This window comes from Diceros bicornis, chromosome 22 (assembly GCF_020826845.1).
Source record: "Diceros bicornis minor isolate mBicDic1 chromosome 22, mDicBic1.mat.cur, whole genome shotgun sequence".
NCBI classification, from domain to species: Eukaryota; Metazoa; Chordata; class Mammalia; order Perissodactyla; family Rhinocerotidae; genus Diceros; species Diceros bicornis.
In genome coordinates, this window is record NC_080761.1 from 57,449,465 (window position 1) to 57,468,983 (window position 19,519).

Genomic DNA, 19,519 nt, shown 5'->3' on the forward strand with positions numbered 1-19,519 from the left:
CCAAAGATGGTCATGATATGGTAGCGAGTGGAGATACCCAAGTTATCAGATCTCTGGATATGGCAGAACCATGAAGGTGACAGGCAAATGAACGAAATTTGAGAAACGCTTTATCAACCCGCAGAGACACGAGAGCATACTTATGTTACCTTCACAGCTTTACTCTCCACACTGAATAGTACAGATAGCTACATTACGGATCCACGTATTCACTTACACGGAGGCAGGTCTGCTTTCACCACACAGTCACTGAGGGCACTTTACCAATGCAGGCCTTCCGCCACAGTCAGGAGGCCTCTCACACCCTCCCACCACTACAGTGTGCTGACCAGGGTGTGTGAGCCTTTCCATACAAATAACTGGGCATGACTGCTACAATGAGAGGCTCGGGGTGCTAGGGCCAAGGAGGGTCTCTTCCATATTTAACAATCTATGACTAAGACTCACACAATCAGAACTGATTTGTTAAGTGGTTTCCATGCGGAGCGGCAGTCACCAGTACCGGTGGGTACCTGTGAAATCTATTAAGAGAATATAGTACAAGTGGATGTTATTATTTAACAAACTATCTCGATTTTCTTTTTGGATATAACTATGTCACACAAAAAAAGATTTCAGGGAGAGAAAAGTGGCTTCTGCATTCTGGTACCTATGGATGTTAGGATTTATAACACATTTGTCACTTAAAATACATGGCTATTTAATTCTTTCAACATGCATATGTTTTCTCTAAATTATAAGCTCTTCATTCACTTGAAAATGCTATACAGCAGTGAGTGTGCCCAGCAGCGCGCCAGCCAGGCCCTCAAGCATGAGCTATGGGCTCTGTCCACAAGGAGCCCCTTGTCCAGCAGCGGATCCAAGACCCGGAGAGGAACCCGCACACCGAGAGTGCAGCCCTTTCAAGGAGAGATGCACGAGAGGTGCACCGTGCCCCACTATCCTCACCACAAATGACACTTCCATCAGTCCAGCTCCCATCAGGCTGGAGGGGAATCACTGCCCAGGGGCTCCTCAAGGTGGAAGGACAGACCCAGGCACACTTAGGACAGGCCAGGGAGAAGGGAGTGGATGGGGACATGATGGCACACTCCTGCTCAACGTGCAGTGAGGTACACGAGGCTGGCCACTGCGAGCCAAGACCTCCTCTCTACAGGGGAGAGAGGGCCTCACGCAGGTGATCTCACATCCCACACAACCAAAGGCACACCTGCCACCTACAAGATAGTTTCCGAATTGCTTACTTGTGGGACGTCCTTTTCTTCATCATGCTTGCAGATACACCAGCATGGCCTAAAAGAGAAGTGAGTATAAGTCAATGAAAACTGGTTAAAAAAGAGTTCAAACTTGGGAAAAAATAAACTTCTGAAAAACTGCTATATAGAGCATGAAATGAAAATAAACTGCAAATAGCCAATAAGTAAAAAGCCATTTGTTTACTTAACTTTAAAAAGGAGACATAAGAAGTTCTGGAAAGATAAATGACAGGGACACCAGTTCATCTCCCCAAATCGGCCATAAAACACAAAACCAAAATCCCATGCACAAGAACTACCCCAAAAACAAAGTGACAATCCTAGCCATAAAGCACTAAAGGTACAGAACTTGTCTTCCTGCCACAAACAACTAGAAAATGGGACAGAAGATATGAAACACCCAGAGGCAGACATGGGGGCGACAGGCAGCACAGGCCTACGGAACCAGGGAGCTCCCTCGGGACCCACACTAACCCAGACCACGTCCCAAGAGCAATTTGTGGACAACGGTACAGGACGGGGAAACCACGACCTGGTTTTGCTACGCTGAGTCAGACTGCAGCTGGGGAGGGCGAGGCGGCTGGAAGTCGTGGAAGAGAGTGCTGGCAACAAGGGAGATCTCCGAGGGGGCTCCAAACACCTGGGGTGTCTTAAGTCTGGCTAGATACTAACCTGGGAAGGCATGAAAGTTGTTTAAAGTCCACGGGGGACAGTCAGTAAAAAACACAAAAAGATGACCCCTTAGCAGGAAGGCGGCAGTGGCCTTAAGAATAAAAGCCGCTGCAGACCCATCCCAGCATCTGCTCGCCAAAACAAACTCCAATACTCACTAAAGGACATCAACAAACCCCAACGCTCCGCTCCACCACACATTTCCAATGTCCAATGCCCCAACAAAAATCACTAGATATGCAGAAAAGCAGCAACTATAACCCCAGAACCAAGCCAGTTATAACCAAAATGATGTAATTAACAGCCAAAGATGTTAAAAGAACTATAATAAATATGCTCAAATATTTAAAAGAAAACACAAACACTCAAAATAGAAAAACGGGGAAAAAAGAAAAGACACAAATGAAACTGGTGAAAAACACATGATCCAAAATGAAAAAAAAAAAAAAATCACTGGATATGATTAATAGCAGATTAGATCCCGCAGATAAAAAGATCAGTGAACGTCAGACATCACAATAATGCAAACTATCCAAAACAACACACAAAGGAAAAAACTGGGGAAAACGAACAGCCTCAGTCACCTGTGGGACAACATCAACTGGCTTAACGTAAACAGAACTGGACTCCACGAAAAAGAGGACAAAGTGGCGAAGGAAGGAAATATCTGAAAAAAATAATGGCAGAAAGTTTTCCAGATGCGGTAAGTATACAACCACACAGCCAACAAGCTCAACAAAGCCAAAGTAAGATAAAAACAAAGAAAACCACGCCAAGGCACATACTGATCACATTTCTGAAAACCACTGACCAAGAAAATATTTTTAAAACAGCCAAAGAATAAAGACACATTAAATACAGGGAAAGAAAGAAAATATTGGCTCCAGATCTGCTGTCAGAAACCATGTTAAGCCAGAAGACAGGGGAATACATCTTTAAGGTGCAGCTAAAAGAGATAAACAAAACAACCTACATGTGGACTAGAATACTATATCCAGCAACAATACCTTCAACCCAACAATATCAATGATGATATTAAATGTAAATAGTCTAGGGCCGGCTCCATGGCTTAGCAGTTAAGTGCGTGCGCTCCACTGCTGGCGGCCCGGGTTCGGATCCTGGGTGCGCACCAACGCACCGCTTCTCCGGCCATGCTGAGGCCGCGTCCCACATACAGCAACTAGAAGGATGTGCAGCTATGACATACAACTATCTACTGGGGCTTTGGGGGGAAAAAAATAAAAATAAATAAAATCTTTAAAAAATAAATAAATAATAGTCTAAGTGTGCCAATTAGGAGATCATACAAAAAAAGGAAGAGATAATTATTAACAACATTTTGAAATGATAAGTCAATTAATCAAGAAGCCATAACAATCTTATGTGTGTATGAACCTAATTACAGAATAGCGAAATACATAAAGCAAAAACTGACAAAATTGAAAACAAAAATCGACACACCCATAATTATGCTTAGAGTGTCTAACTCTTGTCTCTCAGTAACTGACATAACAAGTGGGCAGAAAATCAGAGGCTACAGAAGACCTGAACATCACAAACTGCAAACTTGACTTAGTTAACAGTTTATAGAACGCTAACCCAATAATGCCAAAATACACATTTTTTCCAAGTTCACATGGGACACTAACCCAGGTACATTACATGCTCCTCATAATACCAACCTTCAATACACTTCAAACAACGTGAAATCACACTAAGTATGTTCTCTGACCACATCAGAATTAAACTAGAAATAAATAAGATACTTGGAAATACTCCAGTATTTGAAAATTAAACAACTATCTTCTAAAAATCCATGGTTCAAACACAAAATCACAATTAAAACTCAACTATTTTGAAGAAATAAAAATGAAAACACAATCTATCAAAATCTGTGGAATGCAGAAAAGGAGGACTTCCTACATTGATCAAAATTCACACTAAGGAACAAGAATATCAAGAAAACAAAGGACTTCTTACCATAAACTCAGAACGGTGGTTCCCCTGGGCGGAGGAAGGTGGTTTCTGGGTTAACTGCAAAGTTTTCTCTCTCTGGTCTTATATTAAGATGTGTATTTTTTAAACACAAATTTCTGTAGTAATGTTACGTTTACAATTTTAAAAAGTTAACTGAAAAATAAGTTATTTGGCCAACTGGTGTGGGTAAGACTGTCCGTTCCGGTTCACAGATAAAGACGGCGCGACGCAGCCCTGACTGCTGAGAGAGCCGCGCTCCCCCACTTTCACCCCGCAGGTTTACAGGCACTGAACCAAGTGGCAGCTCATGGCTGAAGATGAGATACAGATGGGAGAGAGAGCAAATCTACCTGAAGCACCCCTGGAGCGTCTCTAGGCTTAAGTGGACAAAGACAAGGAGGTAAGAAATGCAAAAGCAGACGTGAAGACACAGGACTTGTTCAAGATCCACTGGAACTGCACCAGGCGTCAGGATCCCAGCCCTCCCACACCGGATACACGAGGAGAGGGCAGCTGACCTGAGCATTCAGTACCCCTCAGCCACACCCCTGTTCCTGCATGCCTGGCAAAGCTTATCAGGCCCACACATCACACAGGTCCCCACACAGCTGCCTCTCCCATTCAGAAGAATACCATGGCAGACACAATCTTCTACTGATCACTCAAGAAAAGGTAAGCCATTCGTAATTAATCCTTAATCCTTAAGCATGAATGGACAATGATCAAAAGTCATGGAAAAAAACCTCAGTGGTATGACCGAGAAAGACAAAAAGAAGCAGCACCGCTGTTCATAAAATCACCCAAGAACCACAAAGATTAAATAACAGAATTGGCATCCTCAAGGAAACAGAAGACATTATAGTCACAAAATGGGAACAGGAGGCCATGAAAAGAAAAAACAAGAGCTCTTGAAAATGTTTAAAAAACGAATGGAGAGAACTTCTCATTTTGGTTCAGCACTTTAAAAGCCTGGAAGTCATCACTCCATCCTAATAACAGGCAAAAAGCTGAACAGGCTGAAAACCAACAACTCTTCTTAGATGGGTCAGAGAAGGAAGGCCACAGGGCACACCGCTGCCCCCACAGCTGGAGAAACAGACATGCAGATACAGAGAAGCACGTTTCTTCAGAACAGAGACCCACAGGGACGAGGGCTGGAAGAGGAAAACCTCCACGCTAACTGACCAACTGCCGGAGACAGAAACTCCAGGGAATCCCGTCGTTCTGGGGCATGGGGGGTGGCTCCACATTGTTATGAGTTCTACCTCCAGGCGCCCTACCAGGTTCTCACAGTCAAGATCAGAGGAAAACCCTCTCCCACCTCTAGCTGAGGGAGGGGACAAGGATGCATTCTGAAATACACCAACAGCATTCTGTTCTTAACAAGGCCTGCCCTAAAGAGAAACTATTTCATCAGAGCCTAACCTACTGGCGTTTGTATCAGGGCCCAACTGGCCTCAGTGAAGGGAAATACCCAACTCCAACTCTCTCTAGTTGTCCTCTTGTGGGACAGGAATTTCAAAGCTCAGCCCCCTAGCCACCCTGTATCACACAAGGGGGGAGGAAACTGAGACGCACTAGTGAATAGTGAAGGTCACAGCCCAGAGGCACAGACTCACTATGGACTGAAACCTAATCACAGCAGTACAGACTGTATCGCCCATCCCACACCTCACCACCATATCACTGAAGGCTCATTTACTGGAGTTCCTTTTACCCAGTACACGTCTGGCTTTCATCACAAAATTATAAAGCATATTAAAAAGCAAAAAACACAGTTTTGATGAGACAGAGCAAGCATCAGAACCAGACTCATTTATGGCAAGGAAGTTAGAATTCTCAGACCAAGAATTTAAAATAACTCTGAATAATATGCTAAGAACTCTAATGAAAAAAGTAGACAACATGCAAAAACAGATGGATAGTGTAAGTAGAGAGTCGGAAATAAGAAAAAAAAAATCAACAAGGCATGGTAGAGATCAAAAACACCGTAACAGAAATGAAGAAATGTCTTCGATGGACTCATTGGTAGACTGGACATAGCTGAGGAAAGAATCCCTGAGCTTGAGGATATGTCATCAGAAACTTTCAAAACTGAAAAGCAAAGAGAACAAAGAGACAAGAAGAAAACAAAACAGAATATCTGAGAACTGGGACAACAACAGGTACAACCTATGCATAATGGGAGGGCCTGGAAGACCAGAAAGGAACAGAAGTAATAACAACCGACAGTTTCCCCAAATTAACATCAGGCACCAAACCACAGACCCAGGAAGCTCAGAGATCACCAAGTAGGATAAAGGACAAAAAAACCCACATGTAGGCATATCATATTCAAACTTCAGAAAATCAAAGATAAAGAAAAAATCCTGAAAGAAGCCAGAGGGAATAATACCTTAACTACAGAGAAGCAAGGATAAGAATTACATTCAACTTCTCCTCAAAAACCATACACGCAAAAAGAGAGTAGAGTAAAACATTTCAAGTGTTGAGAGAAAAAAAAAAAACCTAGAATTTTGTGTTCTGCAAAATTATCCTTCAAAAGTGAAGGAGAAATAGATTTGCTCCAACAAAAATTGAGGGAATTTATTGCCAGGAGATCTGCCCTGCAAGAAATGTTAAAAGAAATTCTTCAGAGAGTAGGAAAATGATATAGTTCAGAAACTCAGATCTACATAAAGAAAAAACATCAGAGATGGAGTAAGTGAAGGTAAAATAAATTTGATTTTTCATATTCTTAACTGATTTTTGTCCAAAATAACAGTAGCAACAATGTTTTGGATGATTATAGCTTATATATACAAGTGAAAGACAGCAACACTACAAAGGACTGGAGGGAGGAATAGAGTACTTCGTTGTTATACTAGAGAAGCAACAGCATGATCTGAAAGTGGGCTTGGGTTACTTGTAAATGTATCTTGCAAACTCTAATGCTAAACAAGTAAAAAAGAAGTATAACTGATATAAGAAAAGAGAGAAAATGGAATCATGTAAAATGCTCAATTAAAACCATAAAAGGCAGGGAAAGAGTGGAAGACAAAAATAGGAAGAAGGAACACTGGCAATGAATAGAAAACAGTAGCAAATACAGCAGATATTAATCCAATTAGCACCTTAAATGTCAATGGTCTAAATGCACCAATTAAAAGACATGGTCAAAGTGGATCAAAAAACAAGACCACACTGTATGCTGTCCACAAGAAACTCACTTTAAATACAAAGATATATTTACATTCAAAGCAAAGTGATGAAGAAAGATATCCATGCTAACACTGATCAAAATAAAGTGGGAGTAGCAATATTAATTTCAGAGAGATTTCAGAGCAAGGGAAGTCATCAGGGATAAAGAGAGGCATTATATTAAGATAAAGGAGTCAAGTGTCCAAGACAACGTACCAATCCTTAATATACATGCGCCTGACAACAGAGCATCAAACTACGTGAGGCAAAAAGTGATAGAACTACAAGGAGAAACAGATGAATCCACTATCATAGTTGGAGACTTCAACACCCCTCTATCCAAAATGGACAGATCCAGCAGGGAGAAAACCAGTAAGGACATAGTTGAACCCAACAACACCGTCAATCAACTGGATATAATGGACGTCTATAGACTCCTTCATCCAACGACAGCAGAATACACCTTCTTCTCAAGCTCCTATGAAGCATTCATCAAGACAGACCACACTCTGGATCATGAACACATCTCAACAAACTCAAAAGAATAGTATCATACAATGTATGCCCGCAGACCACAATGAAATTAAACTCGATTCAATAATAAAAAGCTGGCTGGAAAATCCCAAAATACTTGGAGATTAAACACACTTCTAAATACATAGTTCAAAGAAAAAATTTCAAGACAGATTTAAAAATATTTTGAACTAAATGAAAATGAAAATACAACTTAGCAAAATCTGTGGGATGCAGAGAAAGCAGTGCTTAAAGGGAAACTTAATGAATGCATATATTGGAAAAGAGAAAAGATCTAAAATAAAAAAATCCAAGCTTCTATTTTAGGAAACTAGAAAAAGAAGAGCAAATTAAATGTAAAGTAAGCAGAGGAAAAGACATTCTAAAAATCAGAGCAGAAATCAATAAAATTTAGAAGAGGAAATCAACAGAGACAAGTCAACAAAATCAAAAGCTGGTTCTTTGAAAAGATCAAAACTGATAAATCCCTGGCCAGAATAACTAAGAATAGAGAAGCCACAAATCACTAACATGAGAAATGAAAGAGATCACTACAGATCCCATATACAAGATCTGGATGACGAAAACTACAAAACTCTAACAAAAGAAATCAAAGAAAAACTACAAAAATGGAGAGACATTCCATGTCCACATGAAAGAACGAATATCGTCAAGATGTCAGTTCTTCCCAACTTGATCTACAGATTCAATGCAATCCCAATCAAAATCCTAGCAAGTTATTTTGTAGATATCAACAAACTGATTTTAAAGATTATATGGAGAAGCAAAAGACCTGGAATAGCCAACACGATATTGAAGGAGAAGAACAGCTGGAGGACTGACACTACCTGACTTCAAGGCTTATTGTAAAGCTACAGTGATCAAGACAGTGTGGTATTGGCCAAAGAACAGACATCTAGATCAATGGAACAGAATAGAGAGCCCAGAAACAGACCCCCATAAATATAGTCAACTGATCTTCAACAAAGGAGCAAAGGCAATACAATGGAGAAAAGATAGTCTCTTCAACAAATGGTGCTGGAACAACTGGAAATCCACGTGCAAAACAAAAAGAACTTAGACACAGACCTTATATCCTTCACAAAAATTAACTCAAAATGAATCACAGGCCTAAATGTAAAATGCAAAACTATAAAACTCCTCTAAGATAACATAGGAGATAACCTAGATGACCTTGGGCATGGTGATGATTCTTTAGATATAAGATGGAAGGCATAATCTATGAAAGAAATAATTAATAATTAGAAACTTCTGCTCTGCAAAAGACACTGTCAAAAGAATAAGACAAGCCACAGACTAGGAGAAAATATTTGCAAAAGACATATCTGACAAAGGACTGTTACCCAAAATATACAAAGAACTCTCAAAATTCAGCAATAAGAGGGGCCGACTCAGTGGCACAAGCAGTTAAGTGCACGCGCTCCGCTGTGGCAGCCCGGGGTTCGCTGGTTCGGATCCCGGGCGCACAACGATGCACCGCTTGTCAAGCCATGCTGTGGCGGCGTCCCATATAAAGTGGAGGAAGATGGGCATGGATGTTAGCCCAGGGCCAGTCTTCCTCAGCAAAAAGAGGAGGATTGGCAGATGTTAGCTCAGGGCTGATCTTCCTCACACACAAAAAAAAACCTGGGGCCAGCCTGGTGGCGCAAGCGGTTAAGTGTGCATGCTCCACTATGGTGGCTCAGGGTTCGCCAGTTCGGATCCCGGGCATGCACCGATGCACTGCTTGTTAAGCCATGTTGTGGCGGCGTCCCATATAAAGTAGAGGAAGATGGGCACAGATGTTAGCCCAGGGCCAGTCTTCCTCAGAAAAAAAAAAAAAAAGAGGAGGATTGGCATTGGATGTTAGCTCAGGGCTGGTTGTCCTCACAAAAAAAAAAAAAAAAATTCAGCAATAAGAAAACCTGATTAAGCAACCTCGTTAAAAAATGGGCGAAAGACCTTAACACACACTTCAAAGACATGGCAAAAAAAACACAAAGAGATGCTCCACATCATATGTCATCACAGAAATGTAAACTCAAAACAATGAGATACCACTCCACAACTATAATGGTGAAAATCCAAAATACTGACACCACCGAATGTTGGAAAGCATGTGGAGCAAGAGGAACTCTCATTCATTAATGGTGGGAATGCAAACTTGTCGTTTCTTACAAAACCAACATACTCTTAACATGTGATCCAGCAATTATGCTCTTCGGCATTTACCCAAAAGAGCTGAAAACTTACGTCCACACAAAAACCTGCACGTGGATGTTTACAGTAGCTTTATTCATAACTGCCAAAACTTGGAAGCAACCATGATGTCCCTCAGTAGGTCAGTGGATAAATAAACTATACCACATCCAAACAACAGGATATTATTCAGTACCAAAAAGAAATAGTCTATCAAGCCACGAAAAGACATGGAGGAACCTGGATTGCATACCACTAAGTGAAAGAAGCCAACCTGAAAAGGCTACATATTGCATGATTCCAACTGGATGACATTCTGGGAAAGGCAAAACTATGGGGACAGTACAAAGTTCAGTTCGCCAGGGAGTGGAGGGAGGGATGAACAGGTGCAGCACAGAAGACTTTAGGGCAGTGAAAACTACTCTGTATGATACTATAATGGTAGATACATGTCATTATACACTTGCCAAAATCCATAAAATGTACAACACCAAGAGTGAACTCTAATATGAAGCATGGACTTTGAGTGATAATGATGTGTCAATGTAGGTTCATCAATTGTAACAAATGTACAGTCTGGTGGGGCATGCTGCTAGTTGGGGAGATGGGGGAGAGGCGCAGGGGGTATATGAGAAACCACTGTACCCTCTGTTCAATTTTGCTATGAAGTTAAAACTGCTCTAAAAAAATAAAGTCTATTTTTAAAAATCCTTTTAAAACAATAAAGAGGTACTAGACTTTTCTTCTACCATCGACACTGGGCTAGACAACAAGAGATAAGTGATGACTTCAAAGCTGAGGTAAAATGATTTTGAACCCTGAATTCCATACTCTAAATTACCAACTGACATTTACATTCATGTATGGGCTCAAAACTTACATCTCACACACATCTTCTCTCCAAGTTGTTGGAGGATACCCTTCAGGAAATAAGACAAAAAAGCATCAAAAACACAGAGGATCCGAGAAACCACAGATACAACCTCTGAGAGCAGAGGTGCAGCACGACTTCTGTAAAGTAGCTGAGACTCAGAGACAGGAGCAGGAGACCAGGGACTGAAGGACGCTGTCTCCAAGAAGCCAACTCCACACGGTAGGAAGAACAAGATAAACTACTCACACCACAGACAAAGGGTAATAGCTCTAACATTAGAAGAGCTTCAGAAAGTAGAGAAGAAAAATGGGTGAGATGAGAAAAGAAAAAGCAAGGCCACAGAGGTCCTTACAAGTAAGACAAGATACTCCACCTCACACATAAAACCACACTGAGAGATCATCTCTCACCCCTCAGATGGACAAAACCCAAACATGCGACAACACATCACAATGGCAAGACTGTGGGAGAGAGAAACGCTTCCATGCTGCTTGCTGGGAGGAATGGAAAATGGTACAGGGCTCGTGGAGGGGGATCCGGTGACATCTCAGAGAACCACTTTGCATTTAAGATCTGACTCAATCCCACTTCTGGAAATCTATCCCCATGACACAGTGGCAAGACAAACGGACAAGCCTATTCATTGCAGTTATTATTTCTAATCGTCCAATAACTGACTACTAAACAAACTAATAAGGAGCACTATTCCGCTGTAAAGAGCCCTGAGCAAGAACTCTCCATCCTGCTGAGGAGTGGGCACCAATACACACTGACACGTGGAAACCGAGTAACAAAGAAGTACGTTTGTATATATCCACAGGCACCAATATCAGCTTGTCATCGAAGTGGGTCATCCCACCCATCTGAGGATCACAGATCTTCCAGTGGAAAAAAGAACAAGGTTCCTTCCCAGGAAACTACATCTACATCTATCTGTTGACTGAAGTAAGAAAAGAAATAGAGCAATAATTTATAAAATAAACTGTTCTGACTCACAAACCAGTTATTTAAACTGTAATAAACTACGACAGGCAAGAAAAACTATATACACTCAGACTGTTCTAACAGAGCCTCATTCAGATACACATTCCAAAATAACCAACTTTTAACCTAACTTTGTGTGCACTCAGATGTTCCAAAGATAAAGACCAACCTCTGTTCCAGCAACTCATTTGGATGACAAATCCTCACCAACCCTCTCCACACCACTCACTGCTCCAACCTATCAATTCACTCACTTCGCCCCTGTGAGTACCTTTCTCTCTTGTGAAATGTCCCTGGGAGGCTGTCAAGGTGACACTATCCTGCTGCTCAGCAAATTGAATAAGCCCCACTTTGTACGACCAGCAGTGGTCTCTGGGGATGCTGTTTCAACAGACGGTAAAGGAGTATGACACTATAACTTTAACGGAAGAATCAGAAAATCTGAGAGGTGACAAACAGTCTCATAATACAAGAAGGAAATTGGAAAATCCATAGTAAATGTGAAAACACCCAGAAACACTGAGACTTGGAGGCCCCAATAATGTGAGTGAAGTTCACCAGGCAACAAGGCCCACTTGGACACACAGCTTCCAGTCAACATTTTTGTATCTTGCTGGAGGATCCATCTTGGATCACAAGAGATTTAAGGAAAACCTCCAGATGAAACACAGAGACTAAAAGCAAAGAGACACAAAGACACTCATAAGAGGCCGAGCCAATTCAAGAAAGGCTTTTTAAAACACCTTCATAGCCTCAGAAACGTAAGCTACTTGCATCTATGAAACAAATATGAGAACAAAAAAGAGCTCCTAGAAATTTAAAATGCTTACTGAAAATTTTTTTAAAAGATTAGAAAATAAAGTCAGCAAACTCCCTCAGAAAGAATGAGAAGATGGAAATGAATAATTGGAGGTAAAAAAAAAAAAAACGAAGATCAACCTAAGAGGCATAACCTCCAAGCAGCAGGTATTCCAGAGAGAAGAGAAGCAATGGAGGATTGTCAAGGCAATGAGGATGGCAAGGCCACGGAGGACGGGCAAGGCCACGGAGGAAGCCAAGGCAACGGAGGACGGCCAAGGCAACGGAGGACGGCCAAGGCAATGGAGGACGGCCAAGGCAATGGAGGACGGCCAAGGCAATGGAGGACGGTCACAGGAGAAGCACAGTCCACGTGGTTAAAGGATGAATCCAAGGACTGAAAAGCCTGAAACACTAAGTGAAGAAGGCCCACGCTAACATACATTGTCCTAACGTTTCAGAACACAGAAAAAGACAATTCTAAAAGTTTCTAGAGAAGAAGGAAAAACCACTGGACACATACAAAGGTTCGAAAATGAAAATGGCATCCAACTTCCCCAAATAGCAACAGTGGGATCTCAAAGACAACGAATGGAGCAGTGTCTGGAAAATGCTGAACGAAAAGTCATTTCCTACCCAGAATCTTTGACCCCACCAAAGCCTGAGCATGAGCGTAAAATAAAAACAATGTTGATGCAAGATCTCAAAAAACTTCATCTTCTACATGCATTTTTGAAAAACTGTTGTTGGGGTGATGACAAACATGCACAAAAGTAAAGAACAGGAATGAATCACCACACACTCCACTTGTAGCAACTCATTCAGTGCCTACTCTTGAAGCTTCCTGAAGATGCACACGGGTCCCCTCAGCCGGCGTACACATGGAAAAGGAAGGCGTGGCATCCGGGAAACAAGGAGCAGCCAACATCCCAGAGAGGAAAAGGAGTCCCAAGGAGGACAACGTTGCAGCAGGTCAAGAGAGCAACCAACACAGGTCAGAAAAGGACAGACGGGGCTAGAGACAGTCTTTAAGGAAAACACGAAAAGACGGAGTATCCGCCACGTCTGATGCGTAGAGAATTACATTGAAAGGAGTTTTATAAGGCTGTCGGAGAGTTTAAGAGACTTCAAATTGGAAAGAAAATTAAGCAAACAGAAAAAAATAAATCACTAAACTCCAGGAAAAACAAACTGTTGTACAAAAAAAAGTAATTATACTGCATTACTTGGCTCAAAAGTAATTTTTATTAGGAGGCTTTATTAGAAGGCTAATGGGAGAGGAGGATGTTATACGAAAAAAATGAAGTTCTCAACTGATATCAATACATAATATCTAAAACCGTCAGATCAAGAGAAATTTGTACACTCATATTATTTACAAATTTTAAAAATCAGAAAGAATGGGGTGCCTGCTTTTTGTGTAAGTCTTTGGCACTACTTGATACTTTCAACTGTGATTTTTTATTAATTTGATAAAAATAAAATCAACGTTTTTGAAATATTTGAATTAAACATAGCAAAAATAGTTGTTACACCTGAGTGTCAGGTACATGGATATCTACTATTATCATTCCCTGTACCTACTGGTATGATTCAAGTATGTCATTAAAGGAGAAAAACTGCAACCGTTGGTAAACTAGTAAAAATAGAAGCTAATTCTAGGGAAAAAATATATAAAAAAAGTTATCATGTAATAGGACTTGCTGCCCAATGTCATTAGATATATATAAACTACTACTTCAGTAACCAATTAAACTCCAACAATTATATAGATACACCTAAGTTACTTTTAAAATAGTAATCCCTAATATGTTGAACTAGATATATAAAGAGAATATAAAAATTCAATTTTCAAATTTTTATTGATCACTCATGCTCTGTGTCAAGTATTGGGAGTTGCCTATGCAATCTATTTACCACTGTGGCGGTTTTAAAACACAGCCACAAATTCTTTGATGTTGCTCCCATCAAGCAAAGCACACGCTCCCTCCTTGAGCCTGGGCGGGCCTGTGTGACTGCCTCCACGCACAGAAGGCAGAAGTGAATCTGTCTGATTTCCGAGGCTCCCACAGAAGAGACCATGCAGCTGGGCCTCTCTTTCTTGGGGTATTTGCTCCGGGAGCCTTCACATAATAAGTCCAGCTGTGCAACAGCCCACAGACGAAGACAGACGCCCTAGGAGCCCTACTTGTCAAAGTCCCCACCTACCACCTTTGAGATGGTACCAGCAGAGGACAGAAGAGCCACCATACCAACTCTGGAATGCCTCCCTGGGCTGCTTGTTGCATGAGAAAAAGAAACCCCCTTCTGGGGTGAATTTTCTTTATTTGTAAATGGGCACTTTATAGTTACTGATACAGGGATTTAAAAGCAACAGACCTTGGTCTATGTTAACAGGAAGAATGATTAAGACAATTTTATAAATAATACTTATCAAGGGATCAGCAATCTTTCTAAATTGGGTTATACTACACAACAGTGAAAAACAATAAATGACCCATGGGCTCATATGGTAAACTAGCTAATGACGGGGCAGCCCGAATTTACAGAGTACCTACTCTGTCTCTACCCTGCGCCACATGCTCTAAGAAATATCGAAGAATAAGAACATACAAGCTCAAAGTACTGGCTGGGATTAACAATCTCTCCCTTAAAAACAGTAACCTCCCTTGGTTAGCTCCTTTGGTTACTTACACCACACTACACATCACTTTAATCAGCTTGATCAACTCCCAACAAGATGACTTCAAAATCAATAAAGAAAATTGGAATGTTGAATTTGGAATAGTGTGCATAAAAACTTTAGAAAATAAATTACTATTTCAAACGACAGAAACGTGGGAGGTTTATTGACCAACAAAACCTGACAGCAATTTTTGCAACTAATGAGATGAAATAAAAAATACTTTATTGTAAACAGTATGATCGACAATATTAATGCTTTCAATAGACCAACTATAATGTGCTAGGCACCTGGCTAAGCAGCTAGGCACACACGCTCGTTTTTCTTCATGATGACCCCAACAGGTACACACTGTAACAGTCCCACTGTTCAGACAAGAAAACCAAGGCTCAAGGAGATAGGAAATACACCCGTGCTTAAACAGCTAACGAGAGAGCAGGACAGAGATGACGAGAGCTGGGATCTGAACAAGAAACTCCCAGATGACTTACACTTCAGTCTGCCGTCACTACTGCAAGTTGATCTTATGGACAAATATTGAACAGCTAAATTAATATTATCTTTATAAAAGAGGAACTAAAATCAAAAAGAGATAAGGGGTACTTAAAAATCATAATCCCTGTGGTTCTTCTACAAAGGAATTCCAAATACTATAAAAAATAGTTCTAAATCCCCTAGCAACCATTTCTGTAAAATTAATAATAATTTTGCTAGTATAATTCTCAGATTCATTTATCAAAAAACCTTAAAACGTTATGACAGACTTTTTTCAATGTTCAAATGTATTTCTGGAATGGAGAAGAACATAAGTCCTGGAGAAAATATCACTTACCTATTTATTGTGTAACCTATAAGATTTCCTTTGTTTTCGGGGTAGGTAAAAATCATGCAAAACCTAAACTTCTATTCTACTTGTACAGTAGTGCCCCCTCATCCATGGTTTCATGTTCCACAGTTTCAGTTACCCACGGTCAACTGCGGTCCAAAAATATTACATGGAAAATCCCAGAAATAAACAAGTTTTAAACTGCACACCTTTTTGAGTGGTGTGATGAAATCTTGTGCCATCTCACTCCATCCCGCCCAGGACGTGAATCATCCCTTTGTCCAGCAAATCCACACTGCAGACCGCCACCTGCCTGTCAGTCACTTAGCAGCCACCTGGGTTATCAGATCAACTGTCGAGGTATCACAGTACTTGTGATCAAGTCAACCTTATTTTACTTAATAACGGCCCCAAAGGGCAAGGGAAGTGATGCTGGCAATTCGGATATGCCAAAGAGAAGCTGTAAAATGCTTCCTTTAAGTGAAAAGGTGAAAGTTCTGAACTTAATAAGGAGAAAAAATTGTATGCAGAGCTTGCTAAGACCTACAGTAAGAACGAATCTTCTACCTGCGAAATTGTGAAGGAGGAAAAAGAAATTTGTGCTAGTTTTGCTGTCTCACCTCAAATATGTACGTATAGGAAAAAACACAGTACATATAGGGTTCGGTACTATCCACGGTTTCAGACATCCACCGGGGTCTTGGAACGTATCTCCCAAAGATAAGGGAGGACTACTGCATTAGCTGTGTGTCACAAAAATAAAAATTTCTATTAAATATTCATTTCACTTCTATACATTTCATTCCAGTAAAATTCTTTCAAATAAATATACAAAAACCTGTTTTTTTCCCTTAAAATCACCGTAAATCTCACTAAATCTAACACTCATCTACTCACCTCACTTTCACTTCTTTCAAAAAGAAATGACAAGTCCTTTATTTACCACAATCCTATTAAATAGGTATTCACAATTCACTTACTAAATTTACTGGACATCTATAACCTGCTGGAAGGTGAGACCACAGGAAAAAAAATTAACATGATCCCTGCCTTTCAAGAAACTAAACCTGGTTATTCACATGTATATGTGCATGAAATACCGGAAATCACAAAGCCTTAAAAACAGCAAATCTCCAGGACTTATGATGTGCAAGTATTCCTCAACTGGACAACTGCTTTACATTTATCGGACTCAAGTATGTGTGGAAGCGCACTGCCTACCTGCATCAGCTCTGGACCGCTGGCCAGGTGTCTTCCCGAATGGGGTCTTCATTCATCTGTATTTACGTCAGCAGCAGAGCTGCTGGACTAGGGTGAAAATTCAATATGCTCCAATTTGAAACTTTTCACAGAATTTCAGTGTTCTTGTTAATCCATCATCCAAGTTCCTCTTTTACAAGTTCAGCAAAAATACATGAAATCATAAGCACTCTGTAAAATATTGAAATAATAGTTCATATTACTAGAGTATCACAAGAGCAAAATTCTCCAAGTAAGCCATCAAACACGACATACAATTTTAAACTTAACATTAGCTAAAACGCACTTCACCCAGAAGCAATCAACCTTATTTCCTTGGCCCCAAGTGCCTAGGACAGCACAGAGCAGGGAGAAAAGGAGGTGCTAGACCCTCTCATGAGGAAAAGTGCAGTCCTCAGAGATCACCCGGAACAACCCAGTGTGCGGCTTCCCCCACGGCCTGACCCATTCTGCTGCCAGAAAAGATTTGGACCGGCATGGCCACCTCCGTGACGGGACACAAAGACCCAGCGAGAGGGGGCGGGTGGGCAGGTGAGGGGGCGAGGTCCCGGGGTGGGGCAGGGTGGAAAAGCAGCTGGAGGGGAGGCAGCACCCAGCTGGAGAAAGGTGAGTGAGCCAGCCGCCTTGGGCAAGAGAAGGGGTTATAACCACCAAGGCAATGCAGTCTCTTCCTGCTCTCAAGCTTCCAGAAACCAGAGGAAAAGACCCAGTAACTCTGGAGAAGCCTCAAAGAAACGTCCACACTCATGCAAAAGTTAAGTCATTTTATGGAAGCAGCTCATCATTTACATAAAATTTGGTCCAGTTTACAGTCCACACAGCAAAACATCTGTGGAGACATATTCTCACACGACATGAAACGTCGACTGCAAACTTCCCTGAAGCAGCTGACCCCTCAGGTCTCAAGTGCCAGTCTTCAGGCCTACAACTTACCGCCGGTGTTCACAGGTGTAAGAATAGGAGGAAATGCTGAATTAATTCTCTAGAGACTGAAATGTAACAAAATTAGTTACATTTATTTACTTTTTATTTATATTTACATTTACTATTTAATTGCTATTACTAATAGTTAAAATAATTTAAAATCTTAATTAATGAGGGAGAGAGGAATCAGTTTAACTGGTAAAAATTCTTACCTATATAAAACCTTTAATATTCAAGGAGGACAGATTTAAAGACTCATGGATTTTACGATGAATGCATTCAGTGATCTTCACTGAGCGCCTAGTGTCTGGAGCTCAGGTAGGAGGGAGACGGTGCACAAGACAAGGAAGGAAAACAGACGGCTCTCGAGTAGCGATAAGCAACACCCCGAGGAACACGGGAGCAGCGCCTCTCCTGGAGGTGTGCTTCCTAAGAGCGGCACAGCCTGCCACCCCGTCCCTGGCGCCTAGGGAGACAGCCTAGGCTGGCATGACAACTAGCTGGTCACCATCTCTCCCTAAAAGTCCATCCGACAGCTGCGGAGGGCCTGCAGCCCTCTACCTCTTCCAGCAGCAGCATCTCAGCTTCCCTCACTCAAAGCCTCCACACTGACCTACCCTCCCGCCTCTCCCCCTGTCTGCCCCACCTGCTCCACTGCCTCCAGAAGGCAGTCTGTCTTCAGGAAGCCTGTCTACAGTCTCCCTGGCCAGCAGCTCTCTCCGAGGTGGCTGTTTGTATTCCCGCTGCCTACACCCACACATCTCCCCTACCCAACACCCAGCGTGGAGGCACGAGCCACAGCAACACTGATAAGAGCCAACCCTCTTCACTGCAGACATCTACCTGTTAATACTCTAGCGTCTACACCACTTTTGAAGACTTTGGTACCTGGTTTACTAGCTTTCCATCACTATTCTCATCACATACCTGGCAACATATGATCCTTTCAACAACCTGCCCCTCGGTTCTCCGACACCCTCACTTCCAAGTCCCCACCCACTGCAGGTACCTGCTCATCACCAAGGACTGCAACACCTCTGGAGTCGCTGACTCAAGCGTCTCACATGCAAAACCACCTCTGACCATTCACCTTTCCCTACACCCACACTCCTGGAGGCAACCACTACCTCCATCCACGGCCTGACCCTCTCCTCACGGTCCTGCTCTCTTCCTTGGGGACTAACCTTCCCCCCCCTCCGCCTCTGCTCCAATTCCACGGAGGCTCAGCGCCAGAGTGACGCCCTTGGTTTTCTCCACTTCTCTCCCTTCTCTTCCTGTCACTTCTGTGGCAAAGCCCTAACCCACTCCCTGCCTACTGCGCCCACAACTTCAGCCACTGAGTGTGGCTGAGAAACTTCAAACTGATCACCTCC

General features: G+C 41.8%; 1 protein-coding gene across 2 annotated transcripts in view; it reads right to left on the minus strand.

Moving 5' to 3' along the window:
* SPIN1 (spindlin 1) overlaps positions 1-19,519 on the minus strand; it is a 71,666-nt gene that overhangs the window by 24,920 nt on the left and 27,227 nt on the right. For both annotated transcript variants that reach the window (XM_058566055.1, XM_058566056.1), the window contains exons 2-3: positions 17,184-17,393; positions 1,245-1,293 (exon numbers count right to left, since the gene is read on the minus strand). In XM_058566055.1, coding sequence (XP_058422038.1) covers positions 1,245-1,293; positions 17,184-17,235 — 101 coding nt within the window. In that variant the 5' untranslated portion in view covers positions 17,236-17,393. The remainder of the gene's footprint in view (positions 1-1,244; positions 1,294-17,183; positions 17,394-19,519) is intronic.